This window comes from Phocoena phocoena, chromosome 10, assembly GCF_963924675.1.
Source record: "Phocoena phocoena chromosome 10, mPhoPho1.1, whole genome shotgun sequence".
Classification (NCBI taxonomy): Eukaryota; Metazoa; Chordata; class Mammalia; order Artiodactyla; family Phocoenidae; genus Phocoena; species Phocoena phocoena.
Window position 1 is genome coordinate 81,776,488 of NC_089228.1, and position 27,264 is coordinate 81,803,751.

The window sequence follows — 27,264 nt, forward strand, 5'->3', positions numbered from 1 at the left end:
TTACCTGAGCCCTTGGCTTCTCTCCTGAGCTGGAACCTTCCCTACCCTCCAGTCTCCACCTCCACTCTGTCTACTCCCCCAGGCAGGATTGTCTTCCTCCCATCTGACCTGAGTCTAGCCAAACGCTGTCTCTCTGACTGTCCACAGCTGTTTCCTTCCCTCTCTTTACAACCCTGCTGTGACTTGGACCCAGCTACCACCTCCCCCTGCTGCCCTTTTTCATTGGGGTTAAAGAACACACATCCCTTGAATCTCTTCTCAGGGGCCCTCAGCCCCCTGGTCTGAGCTGTGTTCCCTTCTGGCCAAGGCAGAATCTCGCTCCCTCAGGGAAGCGGCCCTTGCTCGTGGCTCCCAGCCTCTCCCACCCCTCATGCTTCCTGGGCACAGGTTGCCACCAGTTTTGTGCTATGGTGTCTGGTGAGACCAGTGAACCCCTTTCAGAGCAATGTCTTAAAATCCATAAAGTAAAACACATAGGATTACAAAGGTAACCAATTCTACTGATTATCCAATTATCAAAAATATTTTAAAACTCGAATTTATGATTCAGTAATACAGGAACTTCATCATTGGTTCATTAAATAGCAAGACTTAGTGGCATATTTAATAACCTACCCACATTTAGAAGCAGTGATGAGTGTAAAGAGTATTTTTTTTAATTTTTGAATTTTATTTTATCTTTTTATACAGCAGGTTCTTATTAGTTATCCAATTTATACATATTAGTGTATACATGTCAATCCCAATCTCCCAGTTCATCCCACCACCACCACCACCACCCCCGCCACTTTCCCCCCTTGGTGTCCATACATTTGTTCTGTACCTCTGTGTCTCAACTTCTGCCCTGCAAACCGGTTCATCTGCACCATTTCTCTAGGTTCCACATATATACGTTAATATACAATATTTGTTTTTCTTTTTCTGACTTACTTCACTCTGTATGACAGACTCTAGGTCCATCCACGTCTCCACAAATCACCCAATTTGGTTCTTTCTTACGGCTGGGTAATATTCCATTGTATATATGTACCACATCTTCTTTATCATTTGTTGATGGGCCTTTAGGCTGCTTCCATGACCTGGCTATTGTAAATAGTGCTGCAGTGAACATTGGGGTGCATGTGTCTTTTTGAATTATGGTTTTCTCATATACTGGGTATATGCCCAGTAGTGGGATTTCTGGGTCATATGGTAATTCTATTTTTAGTTTTTTAAGGAACCTCCATACTGTTCTCCATAGAGGCTGTATCAATTTACATTCTTACCAACAGTGCAAGAGGGTTCCCTTTTCTCCACACCCTCTCCAGCATTTGCTGTTTATAGATTTTCTAATGATGCCCATTCTAACTGGTGTGAGGTGATACCTCATTGTAGTTTTGATTTGCAGTTCTCTAATAATTAGTGATGTTGAGCAGCTTTTCATGTGCTTCTTGGCCATCTGTATGTCTTCTTTGGAGAAATGTCTATTTAGGTCTTCTGCCCATTTTTGGACTGGGTTGTTTGTTTTTTTAATATTGAGCTGCATGAAATGTTTATATATTTTGGAGATTAATCCTTTGTCCATTGATTCGTTTGTAAATATTTTCTCCCATTCTGAGGGTTGTCTTTTCGTCTTGTTTGTAGTTTGCTTTGCAAAAGCTTTTAAGTTTCATTAGGTCCCATTTGTTTATTTTTGTTTTTATTTCCATTACTCTAGGAGGTGGATCAAAAAAGATCTTGCTGTGATTTATGTTAAAGAGTGTTTTCCTCTAAGAGTTTGATAGTGTCCAGTCTTACATTTAGGTCTCTAATCCATTTTGAGTTTATTTTTGTGTATGGTGTTAGGGAGTGTTCTAATTTCATTATTTTACATGTAGCTGTCCAGTTTTCCCAGCACCACTTATTGAAGAGACTGTCTTTTCTCCATTTTATATCCTTGCCTCCTTTGTCATAGATTAGTTGACCATAGATGTGTGAGTTTATCTCTGGGCTTTCTATCCTGTTCCATTGATCTATATTTCTGTTTTTGTGCCAGTACCATATTGTCTTGATTACTGTAGCTTTGTAGTATCATCTGAAGTCAGGGAGTCTGATTCCTCCAGTTATGTTTTTTTCCCTCAAGACTGCTTTGGCTATTCGGGGTCTTTTGTGTTTCCATACAAATTTTAAGATTTTTTGTTCTAGTTCTGTAAAAATGCCATTGGTGATTTGATAGGGATTTCACTGAATCTGTAGATTGCTTTGGTAGTATAGTCATTTTCACAATATTGATTCTTCCAATCCAATAACATGGTATATCTCTCCATCTGTTTGTATTATCTTTAATTTCTTTCATCAGTGTCTTATAGTTTTCTGCATACAGGTCTTTTGTCTCCCTAGGTAGGTTTATTCCTAGGTGTTTTATTCTTTTTGTTACAGTGGTAAATGGGAGTGTTTCCTTAATTTCTCTTTCAGATTTTTCATCATTAGTGTATAGGAATGCAAGAGATTTCTGTGCATTAATTTTGTATCCTGCATCTTTACCAAATTCATTTATTAGCTCTAGTAGATTTCTGGTGGCATCTTTAGGATTCTCTATGTATAGTATCGTGTCATCTGCAAACAGTGAGAGTTTTACTTCTTCTTTTCCAATGTGTATTCATTTTATGTCTTTTTCTTCTCTGATTGCCATGGCTAGGACTTCAAAAACTATGTTGAATAATAGTGGTGAGAGTGGACATCCTTGTCTTGTTCCTGATCTTAGAGGAAATGCTTTCAGTTTTTCACCATTGAGAATGATGTTTGCTGTGGGTTTGTCGTATATGGCCTTTATTATGTTGAGGTAGGTTACCTCTATGTCCACTTTCTGGAGAGTTTTTATCATAAATTGGTGTTGAATTTTGTCAAAAGCTTTTTCTGCATCTATTGAGATGATCATATGGTTTTTATTCTTCAGTTTGTTAATATCGTGTATCACATTGATTGATTTGCGTGTATTGAAGAATCCTTGCATTCCTGGAATAAACCCCACTTGATCATGGTGTATGATCCTTTTAATGTGTTGTTGGATTCTGTTTGCTAGTATTTTGTTGAGGATTTTTGCATCTATATTCATCAGTGATATTGGTCTGTAATTTTCTTTTTGTAGCATCTTTGTCTGGTTTTGGTATCAGGGTGATGGTGGCCTCATAGAATGAGTTTGGGAGTGTTCCTTCCTCTGCAACTTTTGGAAGAGTTTGAGAAGGATGGGTGGTAGCTCTTCTCTAAATGTTTGATAGAATTCACATGTGAAGCCATCTGGTCCTGGACTTTTGTTTGTTGTAAGATTTTTAATCACAGTTTCAATTTCATTACTTGTGATTGGTCGGTTCATATTTTCTATTTCTTCCTGGTTCAGTCTTGGAAGGTTATACCTTTCTAAGAATTTGTCCATTTCTTCCAGGTTGTCCATTTTATTGGCATAGAGTTGCTTATAGTAGTCTCTTAGGATGCTTTGTATTTCTGCAGTGTCTGTTGTAACTTCTCTTTCATTTCTAATTTTATTGATTTAAGTCCTCTCCCTTTTAAATATTTAACTTTATTTATTTTTGACTGGGTTGGGTTTTTGTTGCTGCGCGCGGGCTTTCTCCAGTTGCCGTGAGCAGGGACTACTCTTTTTGCAGTGCACGGGCTTCTCACTGTGGTGGATTCTCTTGTTGCGGAGCATGGGCTCTAGGCATGCGGACTTCAGTAGTTGTGGCACGCAGGCTCTAGAGCGCAGGCTCAGTAGTTGTGGTGCATGGGCTTAGTTGCTCCATGGCATGTGGGATCTTCCTGGAGCAGGGATCAAACCCGTGTCCCCTGCATTGGCAGGCAGATTCTCAACCACTGTGCCACCCGGGAAGTCCCACCAGTCTATTCTGTATGTCCCTGATTCTGTTTCTGTTTCATAGATAAGTTCATTTGTGTCATATTTTATTTTGTTTTTTTTAACATCTTTATTGGAGTATAATTGTTTTACAATGGTATGTTAGTTTCTGCTTTATAACAAAGTGAATCAGTTATACATATACATATGTTCCCATATCTTTTCCCTCTTGCATCTCCCTCCCTCCCACCCTCCCTATCCCACCCCTCTAGGTGGTCACAAACCACCTAGCTGATCTCCCTGTGCTATGTGGCTGCTTCCCACTAGCTATCTATTTTATGTTTGGTAGTGTATATATGTCCATGCCACTCTCTCACTTTGTCACAGTTTACCCTTCCCCCTCCCCATATCCTCAAGTCCATTCTCTAGTAGGTTCCCTCTTTTTCTTGATGAGTCTGGCTAATGGTTTATCGATTTGTTTATCTTCTCAAAGAACCATCTTTTAGTTTTATTGATCTTTGCTATTGTTTTCTTTGTTTCTATTTTATTTATTTCTGCTCTGATCTTTATGATTTCTTTCCTTCTACTAACTTTGGGCTTTGTTTGTTCTTTCTCTAGTTCCTTCAGGTGTAAAGTTAGAGTTTTTATTTGAGATTTTTCTTGTTTCTTGAGATAGGCTTTTATTGCTATAAACTTCCCTCTTAGAACTGCTTTTGCTGCATCCCATAGGTTTTGGATAGTCATGTTTTCATTGTAATTTGTCTCTAGGTTTTTTTTGATTTCTTCTTTGATTTCTTCAGTGATCTCTTGATTATTTAGTAATGTATTGTTTAGCCTCCATGTGTTTGTGTTTTTAAATTTTTTTTCCCTGTAATTGATTTCTAATCTCATAGTGTTGTGGTCAGAAAAAATGCTTGATATGGGGCTTCCCATATCAAGCATGAACCCGGGGCACCAGGTACATGCCCCAGTCTGGGAAGATCCCACATGCCGCGGAGCGGCTGGGCCTGTGAGCCATGGCTGCTGAGCCTGTGCGTCCGGGGCCTGTGCTCCGCAACAGGAGAGGCCACAGCAGTGAGAGGCCCGCATGCCGCAAAAAAAAAAAAGAAAAAAATGCTTGATATGATTTCAGTTTTCTTAAATTTACTGAGGCTTGATTTGTGACCCAAGATGTGATCTATACTGGAGAAGGTTCCATGTACACTTGAGAAGAAAGTGTAATCTGCTGTTTTTGGATGGAATGTCGTATAAATATCAATTAAATCTATCTGGTCTATTGTGCCATTTAAAGCTTGTGTTTCCTTATTAATTTTCTGTTTGGATGATCTGTCCATTGGTGTAAGTGAGGTGTTAAAGTGCCCCACTATTGTTGTGTTACTGTCGATTTCCTCTCTTACAGCTGTTAGCAGTTGCCTTATGTATTGAGGTGCTCCTATGTTGGGTGCATATATAGTTATAATTGTTATATCTTCTCCTTGGATTGATCCCTTGATCATTATGTAGTGTCCTTCCTTGTCTCATGTAACATTCTTTATTTTAAAGTCTATTTTATCTGATATGAGTATTGCTACTCCAGCTTTCTTTTGATTTCCATTTGCATGGAATATCTTTTTCCATCCCCTCACTTTTAGTCTGTATGTGTCCCTAGGTCTGAAGTGGGTCTCTTATAGACAGCATATATATGGGTCTTGTTTTTGTATCCATTCAGCGAGCCTGTGTCTTTTGGTTGGAGCATTTAATCCATTCACATGTAAGGTAATTATCGATATGTATGTTCCTATGACCATTTTCTTAATTGTTTTGGGTTTGTTTTTGTAGGTCCTTTTCTTCTCTTGTGTTTCCCACTTAGAGAAGTTCCTTTAGCATTTGTTATAGAGCTGGTTTGGTGGTGCTGAATTCTCTTAGCTTTTGCTTGTCTGTAAAGCTTTTGATTTCTCCATCAAATCTGAATGAGATCCTTGCCGGGTAGAGTAATCTTTGTTGTAGCTTCTTCCCTTTCATCACTTTAAATATGTCATACCACCCCCTTCTGGCTTGTAGAGTTTCTGCTGAGAAATCAGCTGTTAACCTTATGGGAGTTCCCTTGTATGTTATTTGTCGTTTTTCCCTTGCTGCTTTCAATAATTTTTCTTTGTCTTTAATTTTTGCCAATTTGATTACTATGTGTCTCGGCGTGTATCTCCTTGGGTTTATCCTCTATGGGACTCTCTGCGCTTCCTGGACTTGGGTGGCTCTTTCCTTTCCCATGTTAGGGAAGTTTTTGACTATAATCTCTTCAAATATTTTCTTGGGTCCTTTCTCTCTCTCTTCTCCTTCTGGGACTCCTATAATGCAAATGTTGTTGCATTTAATGTTGTCCCAGAGGTCTCTTAGGCTGTCTTCATTTCTTTTCATTCTCTTTTCTTTATTCTGTTCAGCAGCAGTGAATTCCACCATTCTGTCTTCCAGGTCACTTATCCTTTCTCTGCCTCAGTTATTCTGCCATTGATTCCTTCTAGTGTAGTTTTCATTTCAGTTATTGTATTTTTCATCTCTGTTTGTTGTTCTTTAATTCTTCTATGTCTCTGTTAAACATTTCTTGCATCTTCTCCATCTTTGCCTCCATTCTTTTCCCGAAGTCCTGGATCATCTTCACTATCATTATTCTGAATTCTTTTTCTGGAAGGTTGCCTATCTCCACTTCATTTAGTTGTTTTTCTAGTGTTTTATCTTGTTCCTTCATCTGGTACATAGCCCTCTGCCTTTTCGTCTTGTCTATCTTTCTGTGAATGTGGTTTTTGTTCCACAGGCTGCAGGATTGTAGCTCTTCTTGCTTCTGCTATCTGCCCTCTGGTGGATGAGGCTATCTAAGAGGCTTGTGCAAGTTTCCTGAAGGGAGGGACTGGTGGTGGGTAGAGCTGGGTGTTGCTCTGGTGGGCAGAGCTCAGTAAAACTTTAATCCACTTGACTGCTGATGGGTGGGGCTGGGTTCCTTCCCTGTTGGTTGTTTGGCCTGAGGCGGCCCAGCACTGGAGCCTACCTGGCTCTTTGGTGGGGCTAATGGTGGACTCCGGGAAGGGTTATGCCAAGGAGTACTTCCCAGAACTTCTGCTGCCAGTGTCCTTGTCCTCATGGTGAGCCACAGCCACCCCCCGCCTCTGCAGCAGACCCTCCAACACTAGCAGGTAGGTCTGCTTCAGTCTCCTGTGGGGTCACTGCTCCTTCCCCTGGGTCCTGATGTGCATGCTAGTTTGTGTGTGCCCTCCAAGAGTGGAGTCTGTTTCCCCCAGTCCTGTCGAAGTCCTATAATCAAATCCCACTAGCCTTCAAAGTCTGATTCTCTAGGAATTCCTCCTCCTGCTGCTGGGCCCCCAGGTTGAGAAGCCTGACGTGGGGCTCAGAACCTTCACTCCAGTGGGTGGTCTTCTGTGGTATAAGTGTTCTCCAGTCTGTGAGTCACCCACCCAGCGGTTATGGGATTTGATTTTATTGTGATTGCGCCCCTCTGCCATCTCACTGTGGCTTCTCCTTTGTCTTTGGATGTGGGGTGTCCTTTTTGGTGAGTTCCAGTGTCTTCCTGTCGATGATTGTTCAGCAGTTAGTTGTGACTCCGGTGCTCTTGCAAGAGGGAGTGAGCTCACGTCCTTCTACTCCGCCATCTTGAACCAATCTCTGTAAAGGGTATTTTGAAGTTTCTGCAGTAATTTTAAGGTGATGTGACAATCTCTGTGATTCCTATTGGTGACAGGGTTACAGGCACTGCTAGTACCACCGTGGTTGGTTTCCTATATTCATCATTGAAAGAAATGCTACATTTCACTTAGAGATCAGTGCAAAAGAGATGTAACTGTTTCCCATCTCAGTTCAAAGCCCTCTAAGGCCCTCGGAGCCCAGGAGCCCTGTGAGGGGGGATTTCTCCCGCCAGAGGTCTCAGCCATGTTCTTTGTCCTCCTGGATCCTAGCTCCACTCTCTCCAGCCCCGGGCACAGAGCGCCCCCTTGAGCCACGTCTGGGGGAGCTGACAGTGACGGACGTGACCCCGGACTCCGTGGGCCTCTCCTGGACAGTCCCCGAGGGTGAATTCGACTCGTTCGTGGTCCAGTACAAGGACAGGGACAGGCAGCCCCAGGCGGTGCCTGTGGCTGCAGACCAGCGTGAGGTCACCATCATCGGCCTGGAGCCCGATAGGAAGTACAAGTTCCTGCTCTTTGGGATCCAGGACGGGAAACGCCACAGCCCAGTCTCTGTGGAGGCAAAGACAGGTGAGAGGGACCCCCACGAAGCTGAGCCTAAGGCCCCAGCCCTGCTGCCCTTCCTCACGCTGCCCTATCACCTCTCCCTTCCGCCGGGTCTCCGCTTCATCCACCGCTTCTGTTTTATTTGAAAAGCCACACTGCCTGCCCCGATCCCAGGCAGATGAGAACCAGGAAAATGGGGCCGGTTCCTGGATCAGTTTCCCCTGCTCACTTTTCCCCTCTTCTCATAATTCCTACTTCTATTGAACGGGGGAGCCTCCTTCAGACCCCTTCCTGGAAGGTGGAACAGGAGAAACAGCAGGGCTAGATACAGGGGAGGGAGCCAGGAGCCGTTCCACCTCCCTTGGCCTGTGAGTCCTCAGCCCTGTGTAGCCATCACCTCCTGAGGAGTCTTCCCTCTGACTCTCACCCAGTTTCCCACCTACTGGCCCAGACACACTGGGTCCCATATCTGCCTCCCCAGAGGGACCCCTTTCCTCCTCTGCCCTCTTCCTGGAGCTTCAGAAACTGGGGACCAGAGGAGCCCAAGACCGGCTGCCCAGTCAGACCCAGTCAGGCCCAGCCCAGCTGTGCCCCTGTCTTGGGTTTTGATCCAGGCACTCCCCTGCCCCTGGGGGCTCCCTGTTGCCAGAAAACTCTCACAATAACAATGCCGTCAGCATCCTTGCTGTCCAAGAAGTCAGAAGGCCAGCTCCTTCTCAGGCCTCGGGATGGCTTCTTGGGCAGATACCAGATCCTTCTCCCGTCTGAGCTCCCATTCTTCTCCCTAAAACCCCCTCATACATAGGCAGCCCCCACTCCTCCACTGGGTCCTAGGAGGGTCACCGCCATCATAATATCTTACCTCCCCACCAGCTGTCTGCCCCCATCAGGGATCCTTTTCCCCCTCTGACATCCCCAGGACCCTTGGATTTCCCCAGGGAGCAGTCAGATGACAAAGAGTGGGTTCCTTGGCCAAAGGAAATAAGCAGACCAAGCCTGTGATAAGCTGTACCCTGCTAAGGAAATAGTCTCTACTAGGTGCTTAGAGCCTGGACAGCAAGAGGAATAAGATAAATAGCTAGCTAGGGAATCTCTTCTCCCAGAGATGTCTCAGGACAGAAGACCCCTCCCTGCGCTGGTTAAGTGGACAGAGGCAGGGCCAGTTGGGGATGCTGGCAGGCATGGGAGGGTGATGGAAATATTGGGGGGAAGCACTGATCATTTGGGCAGTTCTGGGTTTTTCCATTCTCCAGTGGGAGGCAGTCAAGGAGTCGTTTTGGAAAAAAAAATAAACACAAGAACCTTTCCTCTCTGTCAGTTGCTCGAGGTGACACCAGCCCAGGAGCCCCACCCCGCCTCGGGGAGCTGTGGGTGACAGACCCCACCCCAGACTCACTGCGCCTCTCCTGGACAGTCCCCGAGGGCCACTTTGACTCCTTCGTGGTCCAGTTCAAGGACAGGGACGGGCCCCGGGTGGTGCCTGCAGAGGGCCACGAGCGCTCAGTTACCATCGGCCCTCTGGACGCCAGCCGCAAGTACAGATTCCTCCTCTACGGCCTCCTGGGCAAGAGGCGCCATGGCCCCCTCACCGCCGAGGGCACCACAGGTGAGGGTAACCCCTGCAGGGGGGCATCTCTGATCTGGAGGCCAGGGGAAGATCCTTGTGGTCAGTTATGGTGGCTGCCATCACGGTTGTTGTTTGGCTTCAGCTGTTGTGGCTGGGATCCAGTGCCCCCTCTCCTTGCACAAGCCGGAAGATCCAGCCCTGCAGGTTGCAGGCATGGCACAGCCCTGTCTTTAGATCTCTCAGTCCTTCCCTTCAGCATCACCCAGCCTTCAAGAAACAACGCAACCATTTCCTCTCTGTGTTTCCATCTCAGAGACCCGGAGAGCTGTGGACGAGGCTGGAACAAAACCACGTCTGGGGGAGGAGCTGCAGGTGACCAGCGTGACATCAGACTCCGTAGGCTTCTCGTGGACGGTCCCTGAGGGCCAGTTTGACTCCTTTGTGGTCCAGTATAAGGACAGAGATGGGCAACCCCAGGTGGTGCCCGTGGAGGGCAGCCTCAGGGAGGTCAGTGTCTCAGGCCTGGACCCTGCCCGCAGGTACAAGCTGCTGCTCTACGGGCTATACGAGGGCAAGCGTGTGGGTCCCATCTCCACCATCGCCATGACCGGTGAGTGCAGCTGGGGGGAACACACTGTGCCTCCTGCCCGCCTGGCTCTCCTGGTCTGGTGGAGCCACACGAATTCAGAGCTTCCTACACTCCTTCTTTTGGGGGAAGGGATCAGCTTCATAGAAGCATAATTTACATACAATAAAATTCACCCATTTTAAGCTCATAATTCAATGAAACCATTACCACAACAAACATATAAAACATTGACTCCAGAAGTTTCCCTATGCTCATTTGCAGTCAGTTTCCCCACCCCCAGCTTCTGACAATCACTAATTGCTTTCTATCATTATAGTTTTTCCTTTCTAAGCTTTTCCTTTAACAGAATCATACAGTACACAGTTTTTTGTGTTTTTCTTGCACTTAACATAATGCTTTTGAAATTCATCACTGTGTATCAGTAGTTGGTCCTTTTTATTACTGACCTCTTGTCTTCACCTCCTCCCCTCCTTCCATCCTCTTGGAGAGTCTTGGTGCAGTGACAAACCAGTCACCCATCTCTACCTGTCTCTCTGAACCAGCCCCCAGGGAAGAAGTCGAAGCTGAGACTGAGGCCCCCAGCCCTCCAGCATCTGAGCCCCGTCTGGGGGAGGTGACTGTGGAGGAGGGCACCCCACACACCCTGCATCTCTCCTGGACCGTGATTGAGGGAGAATTTGACTCTTTTGAGGTCCAGTACACAGACGAGGAGGGGAAACTCCAAGTAGTCCATTTAGGGGGCAACCAGAATGACATCACCCTCTCTGGCCTGGAATCCGACCACAGATACCTGGTGAGCCTGTACGGTCTCCACAATGGGCAGCGTGTGGGTCCTGTGCACGTCGAGGCCCTGACAGGTGAGCAAAAGAATTCTGCCCACTCGGCTTCCTTCCAGGTGGCTGTGAGGGCCCGGAGGAGGGCAGAGTCCCCGTGGACACCGTGCCCCTCTCTCAGGTCCTTCTCTCTCCATGTCTGTGTTCAGCCCCAAATGAGGAAGAGAAGGAACCTTCAGAATCTCCCTCTACCACCCCTGAGCCTCACGTCATGCCTCGCCTCGGGGAGCTGGCAGTGACAGACGCCACCCCCGAATCCCTGAGCCTCTCCTGGACCATCCCCGAGGGCCAGTTTGACCACTTCCTGATCCAGTACAAGAACGGGGACGGACAGCCCAAGGCTGTGAGGGTGCCGGGGTACGAGGACGAGGTCACCATCTCGGGCCTGGAGCCAGACCACAAGTACAAGATGAACCTGTACGGCTTCCATGACAGCCAGCGCGTGGGCCCCGTCTCTGTCATCGGGGTGACAAGTGAGTGGATGGTGGAAGCCCCAGGGTGGGACCTCGTGGGAGGATCACCCTCTCTCGGGTGATGGGTGAGTGGGGTGCAGGAAGCCCCTCTACTCGAGTCTGAGCCATGGTGCCCTGTGTGCCTCTCCAGGCTCCCTGAGGACCAGTATGTCCCCCTGGGCAGGGAAGGGCCTCTGTGAGCCATGCTGGTGGCTGCCCTGGTCCCCCACAGCTGACCCTGGAGGCTCCAGGCATGTTTATGAGATGTCAGCTAAGCAGGACCACCCAGCCCCAAGGACAGGCTTCTCTGAACTGACTTCAGGGCCCGGAGCCGGGGCCAAGGCTTGGGAGGAGACCCAAGGACATCACCTGGGACCCTGCCTCACCCTCTCTGTGTCTCTCCTTCTCAGCTACAGAGGAAGACACCCCCAGCCCCACAGAACCCAGCACAGAGGCCTCGGAGGCTCCCGAGGAGCCCCTCCTGGGGGAGCTGACGGTGACAGGATCCTCCCCGGACTCGCTGAGCCTCTCCTGGACCGTCCCCCAGGGCCACTTCGACTCCTTCACCGTCCAGTACAAGGGCAGGGACGGGCCCCAGGTGGTGCGTGTCGGGGGCAAGGAGAGTGAGGTGACCGCTGGGGGCCTGGAGCCCGGGCGCAAGTACAAGATGCACCTGTACGGCCTGCACGGGGGGCGGCGTGTGGGCCCCGTGTCCACCGTGGGCGTGACCGGTGAGTGAGGGCCCTCGGGATGAGGTCTCAGGAAAGGTCTTATAGTAGAGCCTCTTGAGCGTCTTCCACTGAAGACCCAGGACCCTAAAACTCCTGAACCTCTAACCCATCCATTGTCCATTCAACACCTCAGGACAGGTGTGATCTGGGGGCAGGAAGAACGAGTTCCAGGGAAGTGCTTTGCCCATTTGAGAGAGGCCTTTGGGGACTGAGGCCTCCAAGTCAGTCATGCACTGACCTGTTTGTGGCTCTCTGCTTTGCCTGGGAACTCTGAAAAGAGCTCTTTTTGGGTGTTGGGACAAATGCCATGAAATGCTAATTCTCAACAAGTATTTATTACATAAAATTTCAAACATATACCCAAAGAGAAAGAATAGCATAATGAACTCCCATATGTCAATCATCCCGCTTCAACCAAAACTCAACCCCTGGCCAGTCTAGCTCATCCAGACCCCACTCACTTCCCACCCTCCCCGACTAGAATGTTTTCTTTATTAACAGCTTTATTGAGGTATAATTTACATACCATAAAATTCATCTGTTTTAAGTATACAACTTACCAATTTTAGTGTATTTACAGAGTTGTACAACCAGCATCACTTACTAATTTTAGAACTTTTCCATCACCTCAGGAAGAAACCTGGTGTCTAGACCCATTCCCATGCCCAGTTCCGGTCCCCACTAATCTACTTTTTGTCTCTGTAGATTTGCCTTTTCTGGACGCATCATATAACTAGAATCATACAATACGTGTTCTTTTGTGTCTGGCTTCTTTTACCAAGCACGGTTTTTTTGGTTTTTTTGGGGGGGCGTTTTTGGGGTTTTTTGCGGTACGCGGGCCTCTCACTGCTGTGGCCTCTCCCGTTGCGGAGCACAGGCTCCGGACGCGCAGGCTCAGCGGCCATGGCTCACGGGCCCAGCCGCTCCACAGCACGTGGGATCCTCCTGGACCGGGGCACGACCCCGTGTCCCCTGCATCGGCAGGCGGATTCCCAACCACTGCACCACCAGGGAATTCCACCAAGCACATTTTTGAGGTTGATCCATGTTGTAGCATGCAGCAGTACTTCATTCCTTTATAGCCAAATAATATTCCATTGTATGGATATACTGCTGCAATATTTTTAAACTTACTTCATCATTACATCATTACACTCTTTACTTCATCATTACATTTTTTTTTTTGGCTGCGTTGGGTCTTCGCTGCTGCACGTGGGCTTTCTCTAGTTGCAGCGAGCGGGCTTCGTTGTACTGCACGGGCTTCTCATTGCGGTGGCTTCTCTTGTTGCAGAGCAGGGACCCTAGGCGCGTGGGCTTCAGTAGTTGTGGCACACGGGCTCAGTAGTTGTGTCACAGGGGCTTAGTTGCTCCGCGGCATGTGGAATCTTCCCGGACCAGGGATCGAACCTGTGTCCCCTGCATTGGCAGGTGGATTCTCAACCACTGCGCCACCAGGGAAGTTCCCATTATTACATATTTAAGTGTACTGCTCTTTTCAAAAAGACTATTTAGAGAGGCTTCCCTGGTGGTGCAGTGGTTGAGAATCCACCTGCTGATGCAGGGCAAACGGGTTCGTGCCCCGGTCTGGGAGGATCCCACATGCCTCGGAGCGGCTGGGCCCGTGAGCCATGGCCGCTGAGCCTGCGCGTCCGGAGCCTGTGCTCCGCAACGGGAGAGGCCACAACAGTGAGAGGCCCACATATCGCCAAAAAAAAAAAAAAAAAAGACTATTTAGAAATAACCATGATACAATGATTGTACCTTTAAAAATCAGATATCCAGATAGTGCTACAGTTTCCTGATTGTGTCATAATTGTTATTTTGCAATTTGTTGTTGGAATCAGGTCCAAGTAAGAAAGATAGGATGAAATTGGGAGAATTGGGATTTTAAATAGGGTGGTCAGGGAAGGCCCTAAAGGGATGGTGACATTTGAATGAAAGGAGGTGTGAACATGAGCCATGCAGACATCTGGGGAAAGAACATTCAGGAAGAGGGAACAGTCAGTGCAAAGGCCTTGAGGCAATAAGCTGCCTGGCACATTTGATGGACCATAAGGAGGCCACAAAGAGATGTTGATGCTCGTAAGCAGAAATGCATCTTAAGTTAGGCCCACAGAGCTGGCCCAACTTCTGGCCTGAATCCAGGAGAGCAGGGCCTCAACAGTTCCTTCCAGCAACAGGAACGGTTCTGTTTGCATCTCTTCCCAGCCCCTAAAGAGGAGCCCCCTGCCAGCCCCCCTTTGAAGCCACAGCTGGGAGAACTGACTGTGACGGACGCCACCCATGACTCCCTGAGCCTCTTCTGGAATGTCCCCGAGGGCCAGTTTGACCACTTCCTGGTCCAGTACAAGAACGGGGATGGGCAGCCCAAGGCGGTGAGGGTGCCAGGGCACCAGGACGGGGTCACCATCTCGGGCCTGGAGCCAGACCACAAGTACAAGATGAACCTGTACGGCTTCCACAGTGGCCAGCGTGTGGGCCCTGTCTCCACTGTTGGTTTAACTGGTGAGTGTACAATAGGACACTGGCCCTGCCCTGAGCTGGACTCAGTTTCCCTTTTATTGCCAGTATTCAGATGTTTTTCTCCCACTGTTTTTGAGACTGAGCCTCCCAGGCTACTGGGAGCAGTTCTGTGCCTGTCTGCACTCCAAGCCTTTGGTGTCACCTTAGCTGTCTCACCCTTTACACGTGGGCTTCTTGAGTCCTTGAAGAGGCAGTGTGCCAAAGAAATAGCACAGACTCAGGCAGACCTGGGGCTGGCCCTAGCCTCAGCCCATTAGAGCTGTGTGACCTCGAGGGAGTCACTCAGCCTCTCTGTGCCTCCCTATCCTTATCCATACAGAAGGAATAACCACACCTGTCTGGCAGGGTGGACATGAATGTGGCTTGTCTCACACACAATGTTTGATAACTACAGGCTCCCTCCTTCTGAGGAAGAAGATTAGTTCTTGAAAACCCTTGGGGTGAATTCTTAAAATTATCATTGATTTCAGTGGGTACAATTGTATTTGTTCCCCAACCCCCAAACTGATACCCATGTATGCTGTATCAACATGGAATCCTGCTAACATGGATACTATTACTTCAATAGTTAATATTAGTCATATGTGCAACTTAACAAGGCATTTTCTCTTCATTAATTACTCCCTAACATGGCTGTTGGTTGCTTCCGTTAAGCTCTTTTGTAGCTGTTACCCTCTACATGCTTAAAACCTGGTTCCCAAACACAATGGAGTTATGAAACACGATGATTTTGTAATTCAGCTATTAAGGCAGAATAAAACCCTGTGCAGAACAGAAAAGACAAAAAAAATCTGTGGGCGTGATGGGTCATCCCTGCTGTAAGATGGCAAGAGAATTAATACAAGGTCCAAAAGCAACCCATCTACAAAGATGATCTCATGTGGTATCATCTCTTTGCCCTCAACTGTGAAATCTAAATTAGTTTCTCAAATGCTCAGAAAAGACTTCTAAACCAGAGGAGGTATTAAAGGAAAATACGAACCTGAGCACATGTACCTCCTGATGTGACGTGTCGGTTAGGTGTGGTGCTATTACAAAGCATTAGTCCTGTCCCACTAAATGAATTTACTCAGCAGCTCCTACAGGTTCCATGCTGCACATGTTGAGGTCATGGGGGTCCCGCCCTACCACCTTGACATCTCCACAAGTGTGTGCTCTGTCTGCTAGAAACTGAACATTCAAACCAGGGAAATGATGTCTTTTTTTTTTTTAATAAATGTATTTATTTATTTATTTGGCTGCGTTGGGTCTCCGTTGCTGTGCGAGGGCTTTCTCTATTGGCGGTGAGTGGGGGCTACTCTTTGAGGTGGTACGCGGGCTTCTCATTGTGGTGGCTTCTCTTGTTGAGGAGCACGGGCTCTAGGCACGCAGGCTTCAGTAGTTGTGGCACGCGGGCTCAGTAGTTGTGGCACATGGGGTGTAGAGCGCAGGCACAGTAGTTGTGGCGCACAGGCTTAGCTGCTCCACGGCATGTGGGATCTTCCCGGACCAGGGCTCGAATCCGTGTCCCCTGCATTGGCAGGCGGATTCTTAACCACTGTGCCACCAGGGAAGACCTGGAAATGATGTCTTAATCCTGGAGCACTGACTTCCAGGCTGCAGGGTCCCTGGTGTGTCTGGGAGAAATCCATCCCCTGTTAGGAGGGCACCCACAAAGCATGTCCACCCATTCTCTTTGTCTCTTGATCCAGCCTCAGAAAAAGACCAAGAAATGACCTCAGCCCCAACAGACCTGCCCACCACAGCCCCCAAGCCTCCCGTCAAGCCGCACCTGGGGGAGCTGGCAGTGACAGACGCCACCCCTGAATCCCTGAGCCTCTCCTGGACCATCCCCGAGGGCCAGTTTGACCACTTCCTGATTCAGTACAAGAACGGGGACGGGCAGCCCAAGGCAGTGAGGGTGCCAGGGCACCAGGACGGGGTCACCATCTCGGGCCTGGAGCCAGACCACAAGTACAAGATGAACCTGTACGGCTTCCATGACAGCCAGCGCGTGGGCCCCGTCTCTGTCATCGGGGTGACAAGTGAGTGGATGGTGGAAACCCCAGGGTGGGACCTCGTGGGAGGATCACCCTCTCTCAGGTGATGGGTGAGTGGGGTGCAGGAGGCCCCTCTACTCGAGGCTGAGCCATGGTGCCCTGTGTGCCTCCTCCAGGCTCCCTGAGGACCAGTGTGTCCCCCTGGGCAGAGAAGGGCCTCTGTGAGCCATGCTGGTGGCTGCCCTGGTCCCCCACAGCTGACCCTGGAGGCTCCAGGCATGTTTATGAGATGTCAGCTAAGCAGGACCACCCAGCCCCAAGGACAGGCTTCTCTGAACTGACTTCAGGGCCTGGAGCTGGGGCCAAGGCTTGGGAGGAGACCCAAGGACATCACCTGGGACCCTGCCTCACCCTCTCTGTGTCTCTCCTTCTCAGCTACAGAGGAAGACACCCCCAGCCCCACAGAACCCAGCACAGAGGCCTCGGAGGCCCCCGAGGAGCCCCTCCTGGGGGAGCTGACGGTGACAGGATCCTCCCCGGACTCGCTGAGCCTCTCCTGGACCGTCCCCCAGGGCCACTTCGACTCCTTCACCGTCCAGTACAAGGGCAGGGACGGGCCCCAGGTGGTGCGTGTCAGGGGCGAGGAGAGTAAGGTGACCGCTGGGGGCCTGGAGCCCGGGCGCAAGTACAAGATGCACCTGTACGGCCTGCACGGGGGGCGGCGTGTGGGCCCCGTGTCCACCGTGGGCGTGACCGGTGAGTGAGGGCGGGGCTCAGGCGGTCTTGGGGGAGAGCTACCTTTTCCTCATGGGTGAGCTGGTTGACTGTTCTGCTCTTTCACCAGCCTTTGGTCCCCTTTTATGTCCTCCCTCCATGGCCCTGGGCCATGACCCGTGTGTAGTGCCCTGGCCTTTGCCAACCTACAGCCTCACTGTTCACAGTAATGTGGCCTCCTCTGATGGTCAATCACTGGCTCCCTCCAAGGGTGAAATGTGTCAGGCACAGACCAAGCGTGACGTTACTAGAGTTTTCTTTTCTTTCCATCTTAATCACAAATCACAGCATTCTTTGTCATAACCAAAAAAAAGGAAGAAAAAACAACCCAACATCGAACCACATTGAGATGATTAAGTAATTAGCCAACATCTCTAAAATGACCTACTATGGCATCATTGAAATGTTTCAGCATAAGACAATTACTTTATATTATTACAATAAAGAAAGAGTTTAAAATTTTTGTAAGGAGGCTAATCACAGCCACTTGAAAATAATTTGCATGGTAAGACAACTGGAAGGAAACGCCCGTGGGATGCATGGTTTGTGAGACAGGATAGAATGTCCCAGTACTTTTTTTTCTGTTTTATTCCATTATGTGTCGTTTACATTTCCTTTAAATGACAAGCGTTTCTTTTATAATCAGGAAAAAAAAAATTTCAAAATGTCTTCTCCTCTCTTGTATTCCTTCTGTCTTTCCCCCTCATCATTCTTGCAACTTATTTCTGATTATGAAAAAGTTACAATTTCTAGTCTCTAAGAAATTAGGAGAAAAAAATCACAAGGTGAGTTAAATTCCAAAATTGCAGTCAGGCTGGCTTCTGTAAGTCACTGTCGGCCAGATTCTTATGCCTTGTGACAGTACTTCACCAGAGTTCCTCTGCATGTGGAAGAACACAGCCCCTCTGTGGGTCAGTCTTTTGCTGGGGGAGTCGCTGCCTCTGTGAGGGTCCCTCTCCTCTCCTGAAGATACTCCAGACAGAGGAACCCTCTATCATGCAAATCACAAGCACATGTGAAGTACAGAGGGACCCATGTCCCCATCCACATCCTCCACCGGCTTACTAATTTTTATAACTCAGGATTTCTTTTTAAGTCTGTATTTTTCTGTGAAAAGAATATAACAACATGATGGAAAGTTTGGAAAGTAGGGGAAAAAATCTCTTATCGGACCACCTTCTGACCCAAGAACCACCATTCACAACAACGTACGTAACACATCCTCTCTTTCTGCATTTTCCATGCAGCGCATGTTTTAAGGTGGCAGAATATTCATATAATTCTTGGCTCTTACTTTTTTTGTACGCAAGTTACACTGAGAGCATTTATCCTGTGGCTACACAACCTGCATTAATCATCATTTTAATGGTTATTGGATGCTTTGTGGTGAAAGTGCCATAACAAAATTAATCATCTTCTGTGGTTCCTTTGGAGCCCTGACACATTTTGCTATCATGAATAATCCCAAAATGAACTCCTGTGATACAACTTTTCCTGCTTTTTAATAATTTTCTTAGGATAGCTGCCCAGAAATGAGATTATTGGGTCGAAGGAAATGAGCAGTATTTGGGCTCCTGACATGTATGTCTGAATTGCCTTCTGAAGGTTCATGGTGCCTGCCAGCCAGTATGTGATGGGGTCAAGCCCGTCTCAGTCTCTCTAGCATGGAGTCACCAAATGGTGCACCCAGAGGCTGAGCCAGCCTCCAGTGCTGCAGCCTGAGGAGTACCCTGCTGGATGCAATCAGGGCAAGTCACCATCTAAGCCTCTGCCCCCAATCTCTCTTCTCAGCCCTCCAGGAGGTTGTGGAGGAGACCCCCAGCCCCACAGAACCCAGCACAGAGGCCCCGGAGCCCCCCAAAGAGCCTCTCCTGGGGGAACTGACGGTGACAGGATCCTCCCCGGACTCGCTGAGCCTCTCCTGGACCGTCCCCCAGGGCCGCTTCAACTCCTTCACCGTCCAGTACAAGGATAAGGATGGGCGGCCCCAGGTGGTGCGTGTCGGGGGCGAAGAGAGTGAGGTGACCATTGAGGGCCTGGAGCCCGGGAGCAAGTACACGATGCACCTGTATGGCCTGCACGGGGGGTGGCGTGTGGGCCCTGTGTCCACCGTTGGCATGACTGGTAAGTGAATTTGGGGGAGTGGGATGCAGGGTGGGGAAGCCAGGTCCTGGAAGAGTTTCCCTTTATTACCATCTTTGTGAAAACATAAATATTCTAGACAGCACTTCTTCTTTAGGACATCAGGTGGCCTGGGGATCTTGTTAAAGGGCAGATTCAGATTCAGATTTGGGCTGGGGCCAGAGATTCTGCATTTCTAAAATCTTCCATGAGGGACTTCCTTGGTGGTCCGGTGGTTAAGAATCTGTCTTCCAATGCAAGGGACGCAGGTTCAATCCCTGGTCGGGGAACTAAGATCCCACATGCCACAGGGCAACTAAGCCCACACGCTGCAACTACCGAGCACACGAGCCACAACTAGAGAGCTCACGTGCCACAACTACTGAGGCCACGAGCCACAACTAGAGAGCTCACGTGCCACAACTACTGAGGCCACGCACCACAACTAGAGAGAGAAGCCCCTGTGCCACAATGAAAGATGCCACATGCCACAACAAGATCCCACGTGCCAGAGCTAAGGCCCGATGCAGCCAAAAAAAAAAAGCAAATAGGGGCTTCCCTGGTGGTGCAGTGGTTGAGAGTCCGCCTGCCGATGCAGGGGACGCAGGTTTGTGCCCTGGTCCGGGAGGATCCCACATACCGTGGAGCGGCTGGGCCCGTGAGCCGTGGCCGCTGAGCCTGCGCGTCCGGAGCTTGTGCTCCGCAACGGGAGAGGCCACAACAGTGAGAGGCCCGTGTACCGCAAAAAAAAAAAAAAAAAAAAGCAAATAAAATCCTCCATGATGCTGATGCTGCTGGTCCAAGGACCACACTTTGCTAAAACTCCTCACAACAAAGGAATTGGACACTTTCTTAGAATCTATTGAACAGAATCATACTTGCATCCCTGAGTCCTCTCAGAGGCTCAGCCTCTGTGTAGTTGACTGGAGGCTGTGGAGGAAGACAGAGCATGCTCAGAATGCAGTGTCTTGACTGAAACGCCCCCTAGCCTCATCGTTTGGGTATTAACAGACTTATGACGCCTATGGTTCAACAAAGATGTGGGTGGCCTGAGCCAAGTACTGAGGAAGTTCACTGAGAGAAACCTTGGATACGGCAGAGAAACCAGTTCTTATCCTTTGGGGCTCACAGACAGGCTGTGAACCAGCAAATGGAGCAAAGGGGGATGTGTATATGACAGGAAGCCCCGCGGCCAGACCAAGACTGGGCAGCGATGCCTACACCCACCTGCCTGCCCATGGGTTCCCACAGGACAGCTGAGACCTGAGGTCGGGCAGGCGTTGCTTGGTGACACCTAGAGATAAGATGAAGGGTGCATCAGATCAACGTCACAGCTGGTACAAAGCCTGGAAACTAGGAACATCACGGCACATGAGAGGATTTTGTGCAAAATCCTCTGAGTGGGGGAGATAGTCTTGCGATGGGGGTGGAGAGGTAGGAAGAGATAGGGGTGGAGAGCTCAGGAAGCCAGGGATTTCTCCAGGGGATAAAGAGGGTTGCTGCACAGTTTTAAGCTGAGACTGACACCATCAGATGTGCATCTAAAGGCTCATTCTGGCTTCCTGTGAAGAACAAATGGAGGAGGGAGGCAGAGAGACCCATGGGGAGGTGATAACCCAGGTGACAGGTAAGGGCGGCCCAGACAGGGACGGTGGGGCTGCAGGTGTGAGGAGTGAGGAGACACAGGAGGAACTTGGGAGAGAGAATTGGACGCTCTGAGTCTGATGGCAGCTGGGGACAGGAACAGATCCAGGAAGACTCCAGGTTTCTGACTGGAGAAGTGGGGCAGGGGTTCTGAGCTGTTTGGGAGGCAAGACATTAGCCAAAGTCAGTAAGATGCCAACGAGACCCCAGTGGAGGGAGGCCCAGAGCACAGTGGCCATGTGAGCCTGTGTCCTAGAAGGGGTGCTGGTAGGTAGGGGGTGAGGGCAGGGCGGATGAGGGTAAGGTGACAGGAAGGCTGATATAGGGACCAGAAAGAATAAGAGTTAGAGCCACTGTGGACACATCCTGTTCCTTATTATTTTAATTTTGTAATACACCACTTTATATGCTGAACTGAGGACTGAGGAGACCTCATCTGTCTTTTGTGTCTCTGTCCAGATCCAGACTACAAAGCCATGACCACCAAAGCCCCGTCCACTGCGCCCCCCGAGCCGCCCATCAAGCCACACCTCGGGGAGCTGGCAGTGACAGGCGCCACCCCTGAATCCCTGAGCCTCTCCTGGACCATCTCCGAGGGCCAGTTTGACCACTTCCTGATCCAGTACAAGAACGGGGACGGGCAGCCCAAGGCAGTGAGGGTGCCAGGGCACCAGGACGGGGTCACCATCTCGGGCCTGGAGCCAGACCACAAGTACAAGATGAACCTGTACGGCTTCTATGACAGCCAGCGCGTGGGCCCCGTCTCTGTCATCGGGGTGACAAGTGAGTGGATGGTGGAAGCCCCAGGGTGGGACCTCGTGGGAGGATCACCCTCTCTCAGGTGATGGGTGAGTGGGGTGCAGGAGGCCCCTCTACTCGAGGCTGAGCCATGGTGCCCTGTGTGCCTCCTCCAGGCTCCCTGAGGACCAGTGTGTCCCCCTGGGCAGAGAAGGGCCTTGTGAGCCATGCTGGTGGCTGCCCTGGTCCCCCACAGCTGACCCTGGAGGCTCCAGGCATGTTTATGAGATGTCAGCTAAGCAGGACCACCCAGCCCCAAGGACGGGCTTCTCTGAACTGACTTCAGGGCCCGGAGCTGGGGCCAAGCCTTGGGGGGAGACCCAAGGACATCATCTGGGACCCTGCCTCACCCTCTCTGTGTCTCTCCTTCTCAGCTACAGAGGAAGACACCCCCAGCCCCACAGAACCCAGCACAGAGGCCTTGGAGGCCCCCGAGGAGCCCCTCCTGGGGGAGCTGACGGTGACAGGATCCTCCCCGGACTCGCTGAGCCTCTCCTGGACCGTCCCCCAGGGCCACTTCGACTCCTTCACCGTCCAGTACAAGGGCAGGGACGGGCCCCAGGTGGTGCGTGTCGGGGGTGAGGAGAGTGAGGTGACCGCTGGGGGCCTGGAGCCCGGGCGCAAGTACAAGATGCACCTGTACGGCCTGTACGGGGGGCGGCGTGTGGGCCCCGTGTCCACCGTGGGCGTGACCGGTGAGTGAGGGGGCAGCCCTGACTCCCAGGTTTCCCTCTGTTGCTCTCTTGTTTTTCCCTTTGCATCTCAGCACTCCTCACAGATGGGCCTCTGGGTCCCTTTCTTTTCTCACGTGGTGCTGATGATCCCGCCTCATCCTTGAATTGAGTGACGGCTGATGGACAGTGTGTCCAGGGTCAGCTGGGCAAGTAGCCTGTACCTCATGCGTTTCAGCTTTCTTCCTGTCCTCTTGATCTGGCAGCTCAAACTTGCTCAATTGTTCATGTGTGGCTTCCTCAGTCTCCCTAACCGAGCATTTTAGTGGCTCGGAGCGTGGCTACAGAATCAGATTCTCTAGGTTTGAATCCTGCTCTAAGGCACTGTGTGATTTTCAAGTGTTTCTTAACCTCTCTGTGGCGCAGATGCCTGTCACATGAGGGTTGTAAGGATAAAAGCATCTGCTTCCTCTGTTGTGTGAGGGTTAAGTGTACTGTTTGTGAGCAGCAATGCCTGGGACGTATTAAGCAGTTAGAAGAGTTCGCTACAAATGTTCATTTCATAGCCAGGGAGCAGCCCTCCCTCTCTGGCCCAGGGTCCTGCCATTGACCGCAGCCCCCTCTGCTCTGTTCCAGCCTCCCTGAACACAGAGCCCCCTGTGGCACCCCGCCTGGGGGAGCTGGCTGTGGCAGCCGTGACCTCAGACACAATGCACCTGTCCTGGACAGTGGACCAGGGCCCCTTCGACTCCTTCCTGGTCCGATACAAGGATGTGCAGGGGCAGCCCCAGGCAGTGCCCGTGGGTGGACACCTCCGAGAGGTCTCGGTTTCGGGTCTGGCCCCGGGCCACAAGTACAAGTTCCTACTCTTCGGACTCCAGGATGAGAAACAACACGGTCCAGTCTCTGCAGACGCAAAGACCCGTGAGTGAGGGCTGGAGGCCGCCTTTAACCCTGGAGCCCTCAACCATCCTCCACTCCCTTGTGGAATTTCACGTTTCTGTGCTCCACACTCCAGACCCATTTATTTACTGGGTCCAGTGAAATCCAGGTCCTGAGTACCCCCGTTACCCCCTCATTCCCATCCTACTCCTACATCCCGAGGGACACGTGCTTTCTTGCTTGGCTCCTCTTTTATCCCTACTCCTCTGCCTTCCCTCTTCCTGACATGTGACCTGGTCACCCCCTCCCAGCACCCAGAACCAGCTCCCAGAGCCCTAGCGCCCCGAGGAGGCTCTGTCGGCTTCATTTCTGTCACGTTCCATGCACCTCTCTCTTTTCCAGTCCCAGACACTAAACCTTCTCTCCGCCTGGGGGAGCTGACAGTGACGGACGTGACCCCAGACTCCATGGGCCTCTCCTGGACGGTCCCCGAGGGCGAATTTGACTCCTTCGTGCTTCAGTACAAGGACAGGGACGGGCAGCCCCACGTGGTGCCTGTGGCCTCAGACCAGCGCGAGATCACCATCCCCGGCCTGGAGCCCAATAGCAAATACAAGTTTCTGCTCTATGGGCTGGGAGGCAGGAGACGACTGGGCCCCATCTCTGCTGAAGGCAGCACGGGTGAGCCCTGGCCCTGCCTCCACCCCACTCCCCGCCCCCCGCCCCCCGCCCCCCCCCGCCCCCCACCCCCGCCTTTTTCCAGAGCTTCCTTTCATCTGAGCCCCCAGAGTTGGCCCCGGGGCCTTCCCGCAAAGTTTATTCTCCTCCCTTCAGCCTTGGCATGACAATCCTAACACGAAAGGCAAATGTTTATTGAGTCCCTGCTGAATGCCAGGCACTGTTCCAAGCATTTATTTCCTTCATTCACTGATTAGCAGTATAATAAGAAGAACTCAGACTTTGGAGCCAAGCAGGCCTGTGTTCAAATTCTGACTGCCAGCTGTGTGGCCTTCAACAGGCCACTTCTTTTCCTTGAACCTCAGTTTCCACACCTGCATGACGGTTATGACTAAAATCTGCTGGGGTTCAATAAATGTTCACATCTTCCTCCCTTCATTCCAGCCCTATGGCAAGAAGTGGAAAATATGGGAGGGTTTGGCTGCAAAAAGACTATGGAAAAATCTGGTCTCCTGTGCCCAATACTCAGCCCCCGAGGAAGGGATGGAGGTGGGTCACTGACCCTTACCCCACCTCCAGGACCATGAGTCACCCTGGCCAGACAAGGATGGGGCGCACAGCCAGTTGGGGCCTGGGGCTCTCAGGCTCCGTAATTCTCTTCCCCAGACCTTCATTGTGGAGACTGGATACAGGCTTCTCCAACCCCCATCAGTCAGTACCCACACCCACCTAGACAAGTCTCTTTTGTGCTCTGCTCTGCCCTTTGTCCGCTCAGCTCTGCCCCTGGCTTCTCCCCCTGCCCGACCCAGCCGCCCCGGTCTAGTGCTGTGAGTGCAGAGCTGGGGAAGCAGGTGGAGGGGCGGGCCCAGGCTGTTGGTGAGTGAGGGTGAGTTTATGCCTGGGCAATGGGAGCCCGTGAGCTTGGCTGGCTGTCCCGCCCAGCTCTGACTATTTGGGGGCATCTCCCTGACAACCCAGACACCCTCTGGGAGCCTTTCTCAGCTCTGGCCACACTCCTGCTCTGGGGGACTGGGGGTCAGAGGGAAACTGAGGCCCTTCCTGCAATCCCAGCCGCAACTCTCTCATGAGGTGCTCTTTTATGCATTTTCTGCACGCTGATCTCAGAGTGGGGGAGTGGGGGCAGGAAGGAGTTCGGGCAGCGGCCTCCAGAGGAGGAAACTGGGCTCCTTCGCACAAGGCAGGGCTGGAGCAGCCTGCCTGTCTCCCCAGGTGGCTGACCCTCCCTCCCCCCAGAAGCTGCCGGGGCTGAGGTAAAGGCAGCTCTTAACTAGGTTTTCTCCCTCCGCCCCCGCTCTCCCTACAGCTCCCCTGAAGAAGGAGCGGCAGCGCCCACCCCGCCTGGGGGAGCTGACAGTGACAGATGAGACCTCGGATTCTCTGCGCCTCTTGTGGACGGTGGCCCAGGGCCCCTTTGACTCCTTTGTGGTCCAGTACAGGGACACAGATGGGCAGCCCTCGGTGGTGCCTGTGGCCGCAGACCAGAGGGAGGTCACCATAGAGGGCCTGGAGCCTGGCAGGAAATACAAGTTTCTGCTCTATGGGCTCCTCAGAGGACAGCACCTGGGCCCCGTCTCTGTCCTGGGAATGACAGGTGAGCAGGAGACTGTCCTGCTTGGTCCTAGCCAGCCGGCCTGAGTGGGTGTCCTCACACCTCTGTGCTGAAGGCCTGGCATGAGTGGGCGAGGTAGAGCGGTAAGGGGGCCCTGCACAGGGCTCAGGGGAGGAAGAGCCTCGGAACCAGCATGATCGAGGGGTCAGTCCGAAGCAGGAGCCAGGACAGGTGGCAAGGCAAAGCCCTGGCAGTGGTCCCTAATCTGCGACCCCCGCCCAGCCCCAGTGCTGCCAGCTGCTCCCAATTACTCTACTGGGGCGGCTCTTACCCCCTGGCACGCTGGCCTTGCCCAGATGAGGGCGAACCCCCTCCCGTGGATGAGTCAGGAGCATTTTCTCAAATGGAAAATTACTGGAAAACAAAGCAGGCCAGGGTCATAGAAACCAACAGGAGTGGCCGCACTGATGGAGTTCCCCTTCCAGATTTCCTAACACCCACCTCAAATCAGCCTGGTAGTGGCGGGGCCGACTTGGCTGGCAGGATGCGCCCTTCGAGTTCACCAGCCGGTTCCATCCTCAGCTCTTCTCGGCAGGGAGGACCACGTGCCCTGAGCTCAGGGAGGGACTGAGTTAGTCCTGCCTCAAGCCATGGCACCAGGCGCCCTGGCAGGTTGGGGAGGGAACAGGGCCCGTGCAGACATCTAGAGTGGGGCACGCTGAGACATCAGGGTGAAGAAGGAGAAAGCAAGCACCGGATTCAGACAGCAAAGGAGCCCCACGGAGAGGTCATGGGGCCACGGGCTGGCACTCAAGAGAGGCCGAGGGGTGGCAGGAGTCAGTGCCCAAGCAGGGTTGAGGCAGATTCAAGAGAAGGAAGATGCTAGGAGAGCCTCAGTCCCTGTCTTCTCTCCATGCTGCCGTGGCGGGGACCGTGAGGTCCCCTGCCTCGGCCAGCCCCGGTCACCTCTCTGGAGGGTGAGATGGAGTGGGAGTGGGAGGGCCCCGCCCCACCCCCAGCCCCGCTCAGCTTCTCTCTGGGCTTCTCCCACGCAGCCCCAGAAGAGGACATGCCAGCACCCTCGCACCTGGCCACGGAGGCCCCCGAGCCCTCTGAAGGGCCCCGCCTAGGGGCACTGGCAGTGAAGGACGTGTCCCCGGACTCCCTGCGCCTCTCATGGAGCGTGGCCCAGGGCCCCTTTGACTCCTTCGTGGTCCAGTATCAGAGCACAGGTGGGGAGCCCCAGGCCTTGCTCGTGGGTGGCGACCAGAACAAGGTCCTCGTGTCAGGCCTGGAGCCCAGCACCTCCTACAAGTTCTTCCTCTACGGCTTGCATGAAGGGAAACGCCTGGGGCCCATCTCAGCCGAGGGCACCACAGGTACCGTCAGGGTAGGGCCTGGCCTTGCCTGCCTCTGGTCTGGGACTGAAG

The 27,264-nt window shown here is 51.2% G+C and overlaps 1 protein-coding gene across 1 annotated transcript in view; it reads left to right on the plus strand.

Annotated features, from left to right (window-relative positions):
• Window positions 1-27,264, plus strand: part of TNXB (tenascin XB) — a 52,796-nt gene that overhangs the window by 21,666 nt on the left and 3,866 nt on the right. The window contains 16 exon segments of the mRNA XM_065884671.1: window positions 7,747-8,046; window positions 9,341-9,628; window positions 9,903-10,196; window positions 10,712-11,035; window positions 11,161-11,595; window positions 11,631-12,194; window positions 14,403-14,699; window positions 16,409-16,766; window positions 17,076-17,452; window positions 19,262-19,594; window positions 21,695-22,018; window positions 22,408-22,728; window positions 23,341-23,628; window positions 23,989-24,267; window positions 25,589-25,876; window positions 26,890-27,213. Of these exon segments, the coding sequence (XP_065740743.1) occupies window positions 7,747-8,046; window positions 9,341-9,628; window positions 9,903-10,196; window positions 10,712-11,035; window positions 11,161-11,595; window positions 11,631-12,194; window positions 14,403-14,699; window positions 16,409-16,766; window positions 17,076-17,452; window positions 19,262-19,594; window positions 21,695-22,018; window positions 22,408-22,728; window positions 23,341-23,628; window positions 23,989-24,267; window positions 25,589-25,876; window positions 26,890-27,213 (5,394 nt within the window).